Source organism: Lissotriton helveticus, chromosome 3_1 (assembly GCF_964261635.1).
Source record: "Lissotriton helveticus chromosome 3_1, aLisHel1.1, whole genome shotgun sequence".
NCBI classification, from domain to species: Eukaryota; Metazoa; Chordata; class Amphibia; order Caudata; family Salamandridae; genus Lissotriton; species Lissotriton helveticus.
The window spans coordinates 6,567,047-6,585,469 of NC_136061.1; the positions used below are offsets into that span (position 1 = coordinate 6,567,047).

The window sequence follows — 18,423 nt, forward strand, 5'->3', positions numbered from 1 at the left end:
TCTGGACTGAAGCGGACCCTGGTGTTCCAGTGCAGCTCTTTCAAGATATTTATCAGCCCCTCTTCAATCCCTAGGTTATGCATCATGGACCACAGTTTAAACCTATTGACATTGTCAAAGGCCGTGGCTAAGTCCACTCCAAGTCATAATCTGTTGCCTTTCTACAGTTATGTATCCGACGATGTGCAAAGTGCATCTGCGCCACCAAATTTTGGAGCATCAGAACAACCCTGTTTGTGTGGCTTTTGTACCTTGGACCAGCTAAGACGTGTTTGTTTCCAGGCCAGAGACATCATTAGTAGATGAAGACGGGAAAAGAGCCCTTTCTTTAGTGTAAGAGGAATGTCTGAAAGAGGTACAGAAGCTTTACAAGAGCGACCGTTTCCATCAGTGCGATCCCATTGTTTACCATTAGAGGGGGTTTAATTAAGGGGATTATATACAAGCAGCCTGCGCCACCATTGCGGCACTGTTTTTGACACTCCAGAGGCTCAAGCCTCTCAATCATATATACCCTGCGTGGCTTTGCGTAGCCTCATATATATGGAGAAGGGAAGGCCGTGCACAGCGCTGCGTTGCCGTACTCTGCATCCATGGGCCTTGAAGTGGGAAGTTCCCACATAACATCCTTGTTTTTTGATTCTGCCCCGGATTTTCAAAATTACGCAAACCATGAGCAGCGGCAAAAACGTATGCCTCCCCAGGGCAGGCGTAACAAGGAGAAATATTTTAATTTCTCCTAGTTTTTTTCCTCTTTCTATGTGTGCTACATAGTGCAGCCCCCATAGAACGAGGAAAGCACATTCCAGCATTATGTTTGTGCAGGAAGTTGCCCCTTTCTGCTCAAAAACAATCCTGCCTGCAATGGAGGCGCCCGTGCATGGTGCAAGGCTGCCTACATTGGCGCTAGGAAGCAAACTGTGCGCCAGAGCAGGGGGAATGGACAGGAATGCATGAAATTAATTTCATAAATATGATGCATTTGTGCCCGGTCTCATTATCGTAGGGCGGCACAGCATCAAGACCACTAGCAACACTGCCTCACACCGATTCCTCGTAAATGAGGCCCTACGTTTGTAACAGTTCTCATACATGTCCCAGAATTTGACTTGCAGACAATTCACTGTGGGGCAAAGACGAGACACGCTCAACGCCATTGTTTGCCACGCAGTGATTGCCATTTTTTTTAGGGTGTTGCCCTCTGTCCTTCCTCTCCCCTTCCCACCCTGCCCTCAGACACTTTGCCACCTTTAACTCTACAGTACTGTTTATTGGATGCTGCAGCGCAGGCAGGGAAGTCTCCGTCACCAAACTAAACGAGGCACAGAGTCCACAAACCCCATAATTCCCCACTATGATGGTATCAATGTATCTTTGGTAAATTATTATCATATTTTTCCTGGGTCAGTCCTCCAGCAATTGGAAATGTAGGGGGCATATTTACGTTCCACTACGTGTCGTTCTTGTGCCACACAACTTGGTGCAGGAGCAACGCCCAGGGGCGTAGCACAGGCCCCCGCATCCCATGCGGTGTGGGGGGGCCCCTAGCTCCAAGGGGCCCCCTGGCCACTGCCCTCTGGCCGGAGAGCTCCTGATTGAGCCCAGAGGGCCCCTCCTAAGTACCGTGCAGGGAGGCCCCCTCACTTTTCGTTACGCCAGTGGCAGCGCACCTTAAAAATGAGTTATTTAAAGCCACTCAAGGCCACCTTCCAGGGCTCTGCGTGTAAATCTCGACTAATGCAACGCTGCACAATTCACCGCAGTGCCTCACTTTGCACCAGAGAGTCATTTCCATGGGTGCTGCACAGGTATTCCCACGCAACAAGTGGTAGACCTAAGAATGTGCCAAAAACCTACATCTACCCCGGTGAGGCATGACACGAAGAAATATCCATCTTTCTCCTTGTTACCTCCTCTTTCTATCTGTGCTGAAAATCAATCCTGCATAAACGCAGGAACCTTTTCACCATGACCAAGGGTGCCTGCTTTGGTGTTAGACAACCAAAAGGGCGCAAGATAAGGGGAAAAGTCAGCATTGCACGATATTGACTTAAATAGAGTACATTCCTGCCCTCTCCTGGTCGTGCAGCACAGCGAGGTGGATTGCGGTGCTGTGCTGCCTGACTTGGCCATGAATGTTGCCCTAGATTTTTGGCATTTTAGTGGAATCCATCTGAGGCACAATATTTTATGTATTTATTTATATCATTTCAAAAGTTTTATATAGCGCTGGCTAGACCCGGAGGTATCAGAGCGCTTCGCATGAGGAAGAGAATTGTTCCAGAGTATATTTACCAGTTACATAGTTACAAGTCACCCAGTTTCAGAGCATATTAAATTGCTGGAGTGTAATTACATGTGTTAAAAACATATATGTAAAGGAAAAAGCAGGCAAGGGGAGAGATTCAGGGGAGAGAGGATAGGAGCAGGGGATGTAGACAAAGAATGAAAAAAGAGTGTCCAATGTCCGGTGTGCTGTGATCCCAGTGGAAATGGTGTCATTCCCACACCTCCGCTGGGTGTGGCTCCCTTTACGCTGTGGACTCTCTCAGAGGAGTCTCTGAGGCTCCAGGGCATACATATCATATGAATTGATGTATGGTCAGTACTCAAGCATATCATAAGCAGGAGTTCAATAGACGGCTCTGGGTATTGTGCGTTCGTGGAGAACAAATGAACTTTGTATATTCCTTCAACTAGAGGAGTCTGCTGAATGCAAGGGTATAATATGTTTACAAAACAGCCATTGGGGCAAAAGAATTATAGACGAAAATGTGACATTTGTTTTTCTCTACTTATTTTCATTGATTTTTTTTACTTCAAAAATAATAAGTCAATAATGTATTGACTCCAGTTTATTTATAATCCTGACCATCATCTGTATGCAACTCTGTCCCCCCAACTCATAGTGTCCTTGTTGCAGACAGGATTCTTAATCAGGAGGGGGACATCATCAGGGTACCTCGACAAGAGCAGGCTGTTTTTCCCAAAGCACATTTCTTTTCTGTGATGATATTTCCTTACCAGTGTTTCCATGACCAAAGCAAATAGGGACACAGGTAGTGGACACCCCTGGCCAAAGTGCAGCTGTAGTTAGGCAAGTTTTCACTGGAAGATATGTTTACATTTCTCTCATAACCTTGGTGCTATTTGACGAATCTTCACAAGACTTTCCAAAAAGAGTTAATCGACCTGCACTTCCTGGAAAGTTTTGAGCCAATCCATAAAGTGAAGGACAAGAAAAAAGGGACCCAAAACACTTAGTTGCTGTGTTAATGCCCCATGGAAAACATCTGTTGCAGCTACACAAAAAACAGGGCAGGAGAACTACACTAAATTAGGCAAAAAGTTAGACCGTTGCTCAGAAAGTGTGCTTTTTGTGATTTGGTGTAATTCTGTTCAGACATTTTTGAGGAATTTGCATATATTGAAGTGTTCAGTATGGACTTGAAAGTGGTAAACATAGGTATACCTTGACAGATTATCCAGCGGGGCGAAAGTTTAACAAGCATTGGTAAATGCCTTACATGTACATTGTGAGAGATGTTACCTTGCACGAGGTAAGAGGTGTGTGAGTATAGGGTGAGCAGTATGTCAATAGCAAAAGTAATGTAATGTAATGTAATGTATGTATACTTGTAAAGCGCACTGTTACCTCGTTACGTGGTGTCCTGGCGCTGTATACCGCTGGGGAACCCGTCCTGGCTTTCCCAGTGAGAGGGCACCCCAAGGTGAAGCCAGGCATCCCCGGCGTTGCTGGGGCCGTGCAGGATGAGCAGTTTGAGTTCAGGGGGAGAGGTGTGTGTGGAGGGGTGAGAGGAATGGGAGTGCCGGTTGAGAGGTATATCAAAGGTGAGACGGGAGACTGATACGAGAAAGACATGAGGAACAACAGGAAATAGTATGCTACAGCCAATAGATACGGAGGAAATGTAAGTTATTATCATTCTCAACCCCCAGCCCCCAGTGGACCCTGAGAACAAGGATGCCCTTCGGGTAGCCATGCGCTATATAAATGCGTATTCATTTTTCATTCATTCAACTGGATGCAGAAAAAGGTCAAAAACCTTGTTGTGGACCCAGTTGGCTTATCAGACAACTATCGGACAATTATAGCTGCAGGAGGCTGTGGCAAGTGATATAAAAAGAGCTTAGGTGTTGATGGATACTGACAGATGCTGAGGGCAGAGGGACAGGGAGCTGTGGAACTATACCAAAGAAGACTCTAAAGAATCACGGAAAACTTTTATAGAGGAAGGTTATAGTTAGGTATTAAGTGACTAGTTAAAAGCTCATAAAAGTTCCCTCATGAGACTTCTCTGACAGGAGCAGAACAGCCCCATTGAAAGTCATCATTTAAATGCCCGAGGCTAGTGTAACTCATTCAACGCACTATCCAGGACCGCACACGTCACATCTGAGGCTTCAAAGGTGACATCACTGGTGTCGTCAATGATGATACTGGTTACTTAATATCATCACTGAAGCATAGTTGTGTTTGTCTTTTTGAGATTTGTTTTCGGACAATGGAAGTAGATGAAGTCTGTTTACAACTATAAGCATGTTACAAGGATATTGCTAGTATTTTTTATTGAAACAGGATTTAGATTTATATTCACAGGTGATTTAGGAAATGAGAACATTAGCAACATTACTGGTGACTTGCCCTATCCCTTCAGTATCCCATCACTAGGAGTATCGCTGATGCTGCAAACATTGATATTTTCACGAGTTTGCTGACAGTTGAGCACAGACTGGATTCTTTTGCAGGGATGTGCAGACATGGAAAATATGCTGCAAATCATCAAAATACTATTACAACCTGTGAATATGGGAAAACATTTCTTGTGGATAGCAAGACATACACATTTTGGTGGAGTGGCCACAAAATCAATGTCTTACACCCCATTTCATAAGCAGTACGTGCAATTGCATTTAAATAGCGCTTACTACCCTGGACAAGGTGTTGAGGTGCTTTTCTGAGAGTAGCTCACTACTCTGGAACCTAAAAAGGATTAGTGGTGAATTAATATAAGGAAATATGAATTAATTTGAGTGGTGGACATGCGAGTCTGTTAGTCGGATTGAAATGGAGGCGTAGAGGAGGGGGGTCCAGAAAGTGTTCATTTGGAGATCATAGCAGCACGAGGAGGATTGGAAGGAGTAAAGGAGAGATGAAGAGGGAAGGACTCTATAGAAAGTGGAATAGGGAGAACGATGATGAGGTATTGGATGAGTCTAGGAGGGACACGTGAGGGAAGGGTTTAGAAAGGCTTGTTTGCGAGGTCTGAATAGGTAAAGAGGTTTGAAATGAAGCCAAGAGGCAAAGAGAAGGGGAGATTTTAGAAAGGGTTATGTTGGGGATCATAGTAGTAGCATGAGGTTTGTGATGAGTCAAAGAGTGGAGGTGGAGGATATATTGAGAGAGGTATAGGGTATTGCGTTAGGGAGGCTGACTTTTATTTTAACATGAGGAGTAAAGTAATACTGGACTGCCTGGGTCCATCTCCCACTGAAGGGACACCAGGACATGCTCTACTCTCCCCTGCTGTGGACACCCCCTCCCTCAACAAGGCTCTGTGGAGTGTTCACCTTCGGGTGATTTCCTGGGACAAGCAGAGTCTCCCGCTTGCGCCCATATTGATTACAGTCAAAACACCTAGATTGGAAAAATGACACATAGTGCATCCTCCCATTAGAACCTCCCCCTTCGAGCCACAAGGGTTACGACAATCCTTTCCCTCCAAACTCTTTTGGGCCCTTTTGAGACCTTCTCTATTTTGTCCAGAACCAACCCCCTCCCCCCCCCCACTTCTGCTGAGGGGGGCCTGAACCATGCTTCTTGGGGTCACGCCCACTCACTGTTTTTGTAGACCCGAGTATTGATCCAGAGGTGTGCTTCCTTCTCAACCCCTCTGGGTACAGCGAGGTTTGACTCAATAAGATTGCAGAACAGAGCAAAGGTGGGCTCATAAAGCCGCACAATCTGCAAAGGTGGGCTCATAAAGCCGCACAATACTGCTGTGTTCCTTCTTATAATTGTTTGTTTAAAGAGTCTTTAGACGTGTGCACAAACAAATCCTGCACCGTCCGTTGTTGGAGGCAAACTGCAAGGCATATCCAGCAATAGGTGAGGGTGGAGAGGTGCACCACTGGAATGTATATTCAAAAGATGTAAACGGGCAAAGTTTCTTATAGGGGAGACATGCCGGGAATTCCCTCTTTGGACGTCACCTACCCAGTCGGTCTTTAGACAGACTTGCTTTCGTCTCTACCATCATCTCTTCCCACATCCTCCCTCTATTTATGTCTCTCCTTCTCTCCTCTCTCAATGTATTGAGACTGAACTATTTTGTCTGATGCCCGATGGAGCTACCTGGTTTAGCTATAGGGGAGATGGGCTGTGGGTTCCCGCCTTGGTCGTCACCTATCCAGTTGGTCTTTAGACAGACTTCCTTTCATCTCTCCTTGTTGTCTCTTCTCTTATCCTCCCTTTCTTACCTCTCCTGCCCCCTACACTACTTTTCTCTCTCCTTTCTCTCCTCACCTAATTGTATAGCCTATTTTGTGATGCATTGTGTAGTTGTTGATCTTTTTTCTGCTACATTGTTGATTCTCATGTAAAGCGCTCTGATACCATCGGGTCTAGCCAGCGATATATAAAACTCTTTAAATAAATAAATAAAATAAATAAAGATACATAAGTATCCATGCTTGCCCAATTTCTGGTTAGAGCACACTACTTTTGTCACATGTGTGCACAGACGTGCAGCGGACGCGGGCAACGGGCGTGCCCCTGGCATGCTGAAGGTGCACGTAAGGCAAGCCCATCTGCACCCGTCCGCATCTGGACTGTGTCCAGTGCCAGCTGTGCTGCCCCTCGTAACAACAATATAAATATCTCCTGGACACGAGACTCCCTTCCGAGTCTAAGGAAGAACGGTTGTCCAACAGGACATGATATTGTCTTAGTGAGTGCTATACTCCCACATTTGTATAAAAGCTGCAACTTTGCCTTAGGGAAAACAGAGAGATGTTGATGAAATAATAGAGCAATCTCCTTGAACTTGGTGCTAAAGAAACCAAGAGACAGAATAAGAGCCTGCCTTATTAATTGTATGTCACTGCCCAAACATGCAGACATCTCTATATCACTATCCAATAATGATTGGGATATGATGTTTCTGGCCGAAACCTGGTTTAAAGAGGAATCCAGACCGGCTCTGGCTCTAGCTATCCCACTAGGTTGTAGAGCAGGTTATGTAAACAGAAGAGGAGATAAAAGAGGAGGTGGGGTAGCCATTATTGTGAGGGACTCCTTGGAGACATCCTCTACTGAGCTACAAATCATTGACTCGATTGAAGGTCTGAATTGTTGTATAAGTATAGGACCCACATCCTCCTTCACAGGACTATTGATTTTCTGACCCCAGGCTGGTCTCCTAGCCTAACCCTAGATCTCTTTAACTTCAATGCCCAGACATCACTACAATATGCCTAATATACGGCTCTAAGAGACTTTAATTCACATATTTTTGACCCCAAGTGCACCCATGCATCTCAGTTGATAATGTCACTCAATGGTGCAAATCTCTCCCAATATGCAAGATCGCCTTCCCACTGTGCTGGCAACACTGTGGATCTAGTTTTTTCGGATATCCTGTCCTTGGTCGCCGAGCCTTTGCAACAAATGTTATGGACAGACTACTTCCTGGTCCCGTTCTCATTTACCTTGGAAATACCACAACCAGGTGGAGCAACCTGTAACATGCAAAAAAGGAACTGGAAGAAACTAACGGCGGAATCCTTAGACCCAGTGTTGTTAAAGGTCCGACTACTATGTACCAACTACCCTAACGTACACGCGACTGCCAGGGCCAGGTGGATCTCTGCCACCATGGCCAAAATAGCACCAGTTAGAGTAGGCAGATCTTCTGGAAATTCTCCGTCAGCCCCCGGGTTCTCTGACTAACTCAGAGTGGAAAAAATTCAATGCCAACAAAAAAAACACCTTTGGAGGAAAGAATATTGTCCATCAACCAAATTGATCTACAAGGAATCTTTAATTAAACTTCACAAATCTATGACGGTTGCTAGAAGAGACTACTTTGTAAAAATGAATTAATACAGCGGAAAACTCCAGCAAAGAAATGTTCGAGCTAGTTAGCTCCTTCACTAAGCCGACAGCACTTGAGAGCAAGATCTCTCCGTCACCTTCACTGTGCACAAAACAATTGGACTTCTTTGAGAATTTTTTTTTGAAGGTCTATGACACCTTCACAACTAGAATGGAAGACGTGGAAACCCACGATGGGGAGACCTCCTTCTCAAGGTTTCCCCTCATCTCACAGCAGGAATCTTTGGGAGAGATCCTGAAATGTAAATCAGGGTCCCCAGAATATCCTTGCCACCCAAAACTGTGGAGATCACTGACCCACCTGATAAATCCTACCCTGAACCACTTATGGAATACCTCACTTGCCACGGTAATCTTCACTGATTCTTGGAAGCATGCTATGCTACTGCCTCTACTGAACTACTCATATTTTTGCAGTTAATAAAAGAACAAAACCAACATTGGTGGTGCCATGTCATGTAGTTCCTAGGAATCTCCGGGACCTGCACATTTTGGATGACCTAAACTGGGGGCTTTGTGTACAAACAGACTCTGGATACCCCCACAGGATACGTCAGCCATTGGACCAGCTAGCTCTGCAGTGCCACTACCACCCCCTGTATCTTACAGTGGTGTAGATAGTTTCTGGCAACCACTGAACTTAACAATCCCGATACCTCAGGGGTTGTGGTAAACAGGACACTACTTATTGCTCAATCACTCGTGCTTACTTATTCTCACAAAATACACAGAATGGCGATTGGGACATTTTCAATAATTATTTCTTGGTCCGGTGTCAGTCTTGTGTAAAACATATTTTCTAAGACAATAAGAAGACAGAAACATATGAAAGAAATCGCGAGTATCAATACAGTAAACAGTAGACACATTTCTAGCATAGTACAAAAAAGTTGATCACATACAGTTCATATAAGACATTAGCACTTGCATACTCCTATAATGCATGCCCTACCTAATTTGCCTAACTGTACCTAGCCTAGATATGTAGGTGTAGAATGTATATGTATATAGGTAGCCAAGAATCCCATAGGGAAGCTCCAACCCCCTCACCTGAGGGTAGAGATTGAAGGACCCCTTCTCTGCTCCTAGGATGACACCCCGCAAGCGATGTCAGACTGCTTCGGTTTCGAAGATTCAGCATGCAGGACCCTGTGCCAGCTTGGGAATTCTCCTATAATTTGCAGTGGGGGGATAAGGGTCTTACATACAAGAGTGGTCACTCCAGGGTTCCTTCTAGAGTCAATATGTTTTGAAAACAATCATAAACGTTTTGCAAAGAGTCATAAATGTTTTTCAAAACAAATGCTGTCATGTACAGTGAGCTTGTTGGCCAAGGATGAAAAAAGTGGTGGGGACATGTTTCTGGACATCAGGTACAGTGTTATTTCGATACTATACTACTTGCCTATTCATAAAAGCGACAGAGCTAAGTACTAGGTAAAAGGTCACCCTTCAGAACTGTTATTGTTGTGTGGATGGGACAATGGATGTAAAAAGGGTCATACATGACAGGATTAGCCTATCGGACATGACACCCACTGCCAGGTCCAGGAGGCTGAAAATGATAGCAAAATCGCCCCCCAATAACCACACCAGCCCCCACCCTGCCAGGCTCCCAGGAAAATGCCCGATGCCTGGTACAGCCGTTCTGCCCTGGATCACTCATGTGAAGAATCAGGTAATAGACAAACTGAGGAGCACCTTTCCTGAGCCTCAAAAAACTGCTGAATCATGCGTCGGTACTACAGAAATACTATATTTACACTGTGGCTGAGACTGAGGTCTTCAATCTGTGGGGCACGACCCCCAGGGGGGGCCATGGAGTCCTGGGAAGGGGGTCGCACATTCCCCAGCTTCACTTGTCCCTCCAATCCAAAACGGTTGCCTTCCTTTTGGAACAAGACAGCCTCCTGGGATGGCTAATTTAGATTGTTACCCACTGCTCGCCTGAAGGAAATGTGAATGTGCCTATCAGTTAATCTGCTCGTGTAAAGGATGCTTGGGAGCGGTTCTGGCTTTAATTGATCAAATCACTCCAAGCTTTGTGTTGACAAAGATTTGGTTTTTGGAGTGGAAGTGAAAAGAGTTAACAACTGGGCTGGTAAGTGCTTGCTTTTCATTTTACCTACATTTACCCCGTCTTTAGTACCCCTAAAGAGGTGTTGAATGGAAATTTATGTAAAAAACTAAATTGCAATACATATGCTCAGGTATTACTAAAATCCACCTTTTGGAAGCACCATTTTATCGTAAAACTATTTGCACATTTTGCAGCAGTCTATCTTACTCTGTGTGTAATTTAAATATAAAATAATGACTTAAATATTTAAGGAGCTTGCTGTCACATGCTGTGACCTCACAGCACTATCAATACACATCCCTATTCTCCACTGCACCAATCAAGACCTAACTCTGCGTCTCTCTGGTTAGAAATGGACCTCTGTATTGCATTAACTAATAGAGGTTTCATAATCCATTTCCAACTTAGTAAAAACTTTTGATAAGTATTTTTAACTTACATTGCCCATTATTTTATGTTTTATATGTAGTTACCTGATGGTGAAAGACCTAAAAAATGAAGGGAATATTTAGGGTTTATTTATAAGAGGTTTGCATCACTGACACTCTCCGGTGGTGCAAGCGTATCAACGATACCTATGAGGCGGTGCAGAGTCACCCTGCGTGGCTTTGCACGGCCTCATTGATAGGGAGTCAGACACAGCAGCGCAAGTCACTGAGCCGCCTTACTCATTGTCAAGGAGGTTGATGCTGCCCCACATTTACCAGTTCACATAAACCTACGGCAGCTCCAAAAATAGACGTGGAGGCATAACGAGGAGACATGTTTTCATTTCCTAATGTTAATGAAATTTGTCGAGTGCACTGTGATAGAGAGCACCCTATCACCAAAGCTAATGGGAAATTCAAGATGGTGTCTAGTGGTCCACTTCAACCAGAGACATCAAACGGTCTAGTCTACGGCGCACGAGAGGAACAGAAGCCCGGACAGGAGTTAAAAGGGAACCATTGGCTCAGCTGTGGGACGTCTGGTGATTGGAGACCCAGAGGAGAGGGAGCTGCGACGGACAACGGCCGGGGAGAAGACGACCTACGCAGCACGGAGCAGCAGACAACGAACTTCGTGGAGAAGGAGTGGAGAGTCCAGCCAGTAGAAGCACGGAGCCGACGACTCGACAGGACGGCGGAGCTGATCTACAGGAGCTTTCCCCAACACACACCGTGCTCGTATCCGGCTGTCCCTCCGAGCAACAGGACACCGCGATACCCATTGCTAGGGTCACCTGGGACCGTAGCCCCAGGCAAGTGACGTGGGTAGAACGATGGAGGAGGAGGTTGGAGGACACAGGGCTGTTGGGCTGGTGGCATAAGTAAAGTTTTGCACGCTGCATGCGAACACTCTTTTCTTCACTTCCCAATGTCCTGGCACCCCGACCCCTCGTCCGACTTAGGAAATCCCTAACCCCGGTGCCCAGAGTATTGGTGGCAATTTGTGCACCAACACAAGGAAAAAAGACAGAAATGCACCGTAAATAATATAAATCACTAGCTTACCCATTGCGCGTTGCTGCGATCTTAGAAGAGAGGAAATTCAAGTAAACTTGTTATGATAACATTCAATTTACATTGTGTCATTTTTATTGAAACTTACTCATTTTAATGGAAAACATTTCAAAGTGTTCTTTTAATTCTATTTACTTATTCGAGTGCTTGTGGATACACGATATTTTTTGTTTTTCCGTCTGGTGCGTACATGAATAAATCAGAAGGTTTTCGGACACGTGAGCTGGCCACATACAGTTGTCCATGTGAGAAGCACGGATTCTCCAAATCTAGTCCACACACTTGCAGCGATTGTCCTTGTGCTTTGTTGATGGTCATTTCAAAAGCGAGTCACACCGCAAACTGTAAACGTTTGAATTCAAATGGCATATCTGTTGGGATCATCGAAATACGTGGCAACAGTACATCTTCCCCCTTGAATTTCCCATTCAAAATTGTAGCTTCGATGACATTTTTCATTAACTTTTTCACCGAAAGTCTTGTACTTTTGCAAAGTCGTGGTTGCAAATTCAGTATTTGAAAGATTATGAGGGCCCTGGGGGGCCGATAAAAAGTTTATGCTAGAAACCCTCACGGTAGTGTCCTCAACAACTTCCCAAAGTTTCATGGCAATCGGATGAATGGTGTAGTAATGCATAAAGGACCACCAGGCAGACAGACAGACATTCGTTTTTATATACACTTAGATTAATATATATTTAGATTTAAATAATAGAATTTTAGCTGGATTGATACTTTCTGAAAGTCTCCCCACCTGTCACATGGTCAACATTATATTTAATCATGTGAATACTGAAGAACATCATTTTCCTCTGTAGAAAGTATCCATCATGAACACCCCACTAAAAAAAGATACATTCTCTTTGGGTTTTCGACATTCTGCTCTAATAAAATATAGAAATCTAATTCTGCTACAGTATCAATGATATAAAGCCACAGTCTTGCATAAACAGAGGTGCCTAGGCTCGCAAGTTTGCAAAACTAAAAAAGAATCAAGATGAAGGTGGGCCGACCAGCCAAGCTGGAAACAGAAAGAGGACTACACGTTAGAAGAGGCAGCCACTGGGAAAATACTATGGACATAGAGAAAGGACTGTTTCTGAGTGCGCATCTATCATATTAGATACAAAAATCTAGGATCTCAGGTTATTGGGCAACATAACACGAGACAGAAACAAGTATAAATTGTGTGTTTGCAATACTATTCTATTATCTAAACAGCGGGATACGAAGCAGGCTACAAATGAGTGGTTCTAAAAGTAATGGCTGACTCCAATATTGCGGCGTTCTGACAAGGTACAGGGATGTGTGGAGATTTTTGTAATCAAAGTGGTCCATAGGGGGAGGAGTAAGGTTTGGGGGATCAACATGAGTTTCGGAAACGCACTGTGGTGAGCCAGGCACTCAGCAGATAGGGCAAGAGCGATAGATGAAGGGGAATGATGGCTGATGGCAAAGAAAATAGTTCCGGAAACATGGATGGAAACAGTACTTTGGCAAACGTGAAACTGATAAGAGAAGCACATGAGGAATATCACAGTAACAAGCATTGGTAAAGTAGGAAACAGTATGGTACCGCCTATAGAAATGGACGGAAAGTGGCAAGCACAGGAACCATGAAAAGCTAGTAAAGCAAGGAGGCAGGATGCAAGCCCCTTGCAAGATATGTAATAAATACAATAGATTTCAAAAGCACAGAACAAATGTTGTGCAGGAAAAGCCTAAAAATGGGACCTTCTGATTTGTACCAGGGAGCTTTTTTCTCTTGGTCCTTTTCCCCTTGTGACCAGTACTGGTAATGTGGTACCAAGCTGGAGTGGCTGGGGCAGCACACATTGGACAGAGGGCAGGTGAGAGGGGGCTGGTACAACAAGCTGACCATGGAAGACAGGTAGATGGGGCAACCAATGGAGCATGAAGGAAAGTCAGGAGAGAAAGCAGACAGAGTTAGTTATTTTCCCATGTTAACACCAAGCTATAATTTCTAGGGCTTTTTCATCAAAAGCTACAAATTGTTTACCACACCTAACTACAATATTTCTTTAATTTTTGATGTTTTGCTTTAAACTGTTTGTACTTTTTTTATCATCCTCCTAGTTGAGTATATGCCAACCTTCCTCAGAAATCCAGTGTCAACCACCCCCCCCCGTTACTCACAGCATTTGGCCACGATCAGTGGGGGGAGTTTTCCAAAGGCCCTGATATCTAGTGAGACCTTACTTCCAACCCCTAAGCCCCTCTAAGTGCCCACATTTCTGGGTAGAGTTTGTAACCTTTCCCCCACATTTGCCCTAAACCCTACATCACATGGCCTTTTAGCCTGTGCAAGTCTAGAAACTGCACCCAATTCTCCAGAGGTGACCAACCACCTGCTGGTACCCAGCCTCTTGTGAGGCACTCCACCCATCCCCATGCAAGTGTTTAAATCCCTGCTGTGCATGACATATGGCTGTGTGCAGGGGGCGGTTGGGGCAGGGTGTGGCTAGGAGGTCTGGCCATGCACTAAACCTCTGTGTGTGCCCAACTACCAGCCAGGCCCCAAGCCCATTCCCTCTCGGGTGTTCCTAGCCCACTACACATGGCCAATGGGTGTGCACAGCAGGGGATTGAGCTGTAGCCACTGCACCCAAACCTCTTCAAGTGCCTAAACAACCCGTAGACAACCAACCTCGAGCTATACTCTGCGCTCATCACTTCGGGGATGACAAAACTCAGATTCTCACAGATTCAACAGTATGCATTGGGGCTTTTGGTGCACCGTCTATCCAGTGCCCACATCCTTCACCCAACAGCCCATAGACACCCAGACTCCCCTTGCTGTACAGAGCTATTGGCAGGGCAAAATAGAAAGCGGGGTGTAGGACCTAGCTTATGGCCCGACACTGTACCCATCCACCCACAGGTGCCCAACCTCTACTGTGCCCAGCCTTTGGCAGTGCGCAATAGAAGGCTCAGAGTAGAACCTAGCCTGTGGCCGGACATTGTATCCATCCTCCCACAGGTGCCTAACCTCTGCTGCACCTGGCAGTTGGCATGGCGCAATAGAAAGTTGGACATATGAACAAGCCTGTGGCCAGACATTGGACCCTTCTTAACACAGCTGCCTAACTTCTGTTAAAGCATGGCCTTTGGAAGGGTGCAGTAGAAGGCCGGGTGAAGGGCCAAGCCTGTGGCCATACATTGTGCCAATCTTCCTATAGGTGGCTAACCTCTGCTGATCGCAGGCGTTGCCAGGGAGCAATAGAAGGCCGGGAGCAGCCGTGGGTTGAATCTGCGTCAAACCCCTCTCCAGGCAGCCGGTTCCCACTGCACACATTCTACAGCCTGCACAATGGTAGTTGTCTCACTGGTGTTTTAAAAGTTTTATTGCTACAGTGCTATATATATTTAATTTTGACCCTGGGGGTTCACCCTGCCCCCCTAAGAGGTATTTCATTTCTTTTTCAGGACTTGGGGTCCAATGTCTCTGAGTCCTGTAATAACTGCCTCAACATATTTTCCATGTTGTGACCATCCAATCAGGATCCAGCTGTCCACTTTGATTTGGCCAATCAGAGCATTTCTGGACACCAATGGTCCAGAATTGTCTATCATTTTACAAGATTTAACCCCTTCCTGCCCACCTGAGCAGTTTTTTAAATGCTTATTCCTTGAAAACAGCTGAACGGATGTACGTCAAGTCACAAAATCAGGCCGTCTGAGTAAAGTTCTATCTGTTTGCCAAATTTAGAATAATTCCGTTCATCAAGTTTCAGAACCTTCCTCTATGATGGAGCTATGGGTTGTGATGCATTTGGATCTGTACCTACCTCACCTCAAGAACGTTGAGCCATGAACTGATGCACGTGCAAAAAGTGACGCAGGGCAATTTCCACATGAAGCGCATTTGGCATGTAAAGGAAATTTTGCAAATCCACCCAATCAATCTAGGAATCTGCACAAGGGAAAAATATGTTTATGACTTCATCTACACTAGGGCAGTTCAGGAAAGAAAACTTGGGACCCTCACCACTCCCATCATTTAAACTTCAATTGTGCCACAGCAGTACAGATGTTAATGAAGGACCTCAAAGATGCCCTGATCTCAGTGGATCATATGGACTTTCCTTTTTTCAGAGGATTGGGAGAAATGGGGCAGGATCTACATGGAAGTTTGAAAATGTCACATTTTTTTAGATATGCCCAACTCCCTTTTTCATCAGTGTCAATCATCCAGTTTATGGTTGCGCTTACAAAGACACGTTTGTACATCTGTAGTAAATATCATGATCCCTGTGATGAAACCCCATTCTATTGCACCCCCATGGTGTTCAGTGTGCTTCTTAAATAATTTACACACCTACACTAACATCTGTTGACACTATTTTCACCTGTGTGTCTGAGGGTGCATATTGACATGGGCATTGCGCCACCGGAGTGTCACGTTTTAGGAGGCTTGAGTGTCGCAGTCCCCTGCTCCATATTCCCATAGCGGTGTTCAGCCACTTTGCGTGGCCTAATGTCACTTTGTAAATATCACACCCTTTCATGCAGGTATCTGCTCACGTTCACGGTACATCAACAGCAGTTGGATAGATGCAAACTGAGGGGGATCTGTTTTGTACGTCACACCCTCTTCATCATTGGCCTTAAAGGTGGGACCAATTCCTGTGAAAGAGAAGAAAGACACTGAATACAAGTAAGTCAGAAAAAACATGAAGAACCTAATAGCCATAGACCGTAGTGGTGCCCACGTCTAGATATAGAAACTGAGGAGCTAGATGTCTCAGCCATCCCTGAAACCCCATAACACAGCACAGCTCACAGCTCAGCCCCCTCAGGTCTTTCCTCCCATGAGGCCACAGGCAGTAATGCTGGTATTGCGTTGATGATGCAGTTTAATGGTGTTGTTAGTAAATTTTAAAATGCTTCTTGTTATAAAAAAGCAAAACAGAAACAGAATGCTTTCTGCTTGAAATGCATGTAAGAGGTATAGAATTTGGGTGTGTAATGAGTGAGTGGAGTTTGCACATGGATCTTAGTTCCTCAATTACGCAAGCACTCTTTAGGATGAGGAATGTAACATCAACAGCTAATACCATGAAGTGAGGCAATACTACTCGTCTGGGTGGATCCCATGTCTGTTTTAAAGAATTGGTAACAATACGCAGAGCATGTGTTTTTTGTCATTAATTTCAGTGCTCAGGTGTCCTCTTCTCACCCTGTAGGTGCTGTTGTATCTCTGAAGTGTGATAAAATCAGTGGTTCCCTGGTGCAGATTGATGCCGGCAATGGCCTGGTGTTCGGAACGAATGAAGCTGGAATTGTTTCCATCCTGAACAATTTGGTCTGGACTAAGCTCCAGGGAAAATTCCTCCACGTCTCTGTTGGTGCAGCTGGAGTGTGGGCCGCCGGCGCCGATAACCATCCCTACAAGATGATTGGTGGAGACTTGGTCAAGACCCAGGGAGGTGGGTGGATCATTATTTACATTTATATTCAATGATCAGAACCCCTTAACACATGTAGTCATCTGCTGGTGAGCATGACAAACTCAACCTTCCATTTTTCTGAGCTGAATAATTTGATTATAATAAAATTGATTAATGTTACACATGCTATTTGTAAACCTTAGAAAGAATAGAAGCTCAGTATGAATGTCTCGATAAAAAGGTATCATCAAAATGCTTACTCCTTTTTTATTTCCTATTCTAATTTGCAGTCTTAATTCTGAATGTATTATTTTTATTCTTAGGGGTCCATTTTGATGTCGGGCGGATTTCCTCCGCCAGGCTGGCGGTGGCTACCGCCAGCCTGGCGGAGGAAATCCGCCTGACATCATCCGCCCAATTACCCCCGCCAGATTTGGATGGCGGGAGGGACCGCGGCGGTGGGAAACACCACCCGCCTGTTTTCCGCCCCGGTCGCCTAGCGGCCGGGGCGGAAATCCAGTAACATGGTGGCAGTGTCTTTTAGACACCGCCCGCCGTATTACTATGGGCTGTGCACAATGCATTTCCGTGGCTGCAATGCCGCCACGGAAAGGCATGCAGAGACTCTCTGCGGGGGCCCCTTGCGGGCCCCCTGGGAGTCCGTGGCTTGGGGGGTACCTATGGTATCACCCCGCATTTCAAAGGGCAACATGGCAGGCACCGTGCGGTGCCTGTCATGTTGCACTTTGAAAAGCACAACATGCACTTTTACCATTGCGGCGGGCGGAGATTCCTGCTCCGCCCGCCACAATGGTAAACATACAGGATGCGCCCGTCTGTGTGGCGGGTGCATCCTAATGGCATTTTCGGGACCCCGCACTGTTAGCGGGTGGTCCACTACTCCGTTAGGGTGCCCGCCCGCCATCCTAATGGACCCCTTAGTTTTACGCTAAATCTAACTTAAACTCTAGCTCATATTCCTATTCGTAATCTTACTCTTACTGTTATTCTTCTCATTCTTACTCTTATTCTTATTCTCACTATTATTCTTAATATTATGGTTGATATTCTTGTTCTTATTGCTACTCTTGCTTTTATTAGTATTATTCTTATTTGTATTCTGTTTATTCTTACCCTTCCACTTAGTCGTCCTCCTAATCTTAATATTATATTTAATCTTAATCTTACTGTTATTCTTAATATCCTTTTTTACTCTTACTTAATATTTTTATTCTTAGTTTTACACTAAATCTAACTTTAACTCTAATACTCATATTCCTATTCTTATTCTTA

The 18,423-nt window shown here is 45.0% G+C and overlaps 1 protein-coding gene across 1 annotated transcript in view; it reads left to right on the forward strand.

Moving 5' to 3' along the window:
* Nucleotides 1-18,423, forward strand: part of LOC144824371 (fish-egg lectin-like) — a 62,191-nt gene that overhangs the window by 2,858 nt on the left and 40,910 nt on the right. Inside the window, exon 2 of the mRNA XM_078683482.1 lies at nt 16,927-17,169. Coding sequence (XP_078539608.1) covers nt 16,927-17,169 — 243 coding nt within the window. The remainder of the gene's footprint in view (nt 1-16,926; nt 17,170-18,423) is intronic.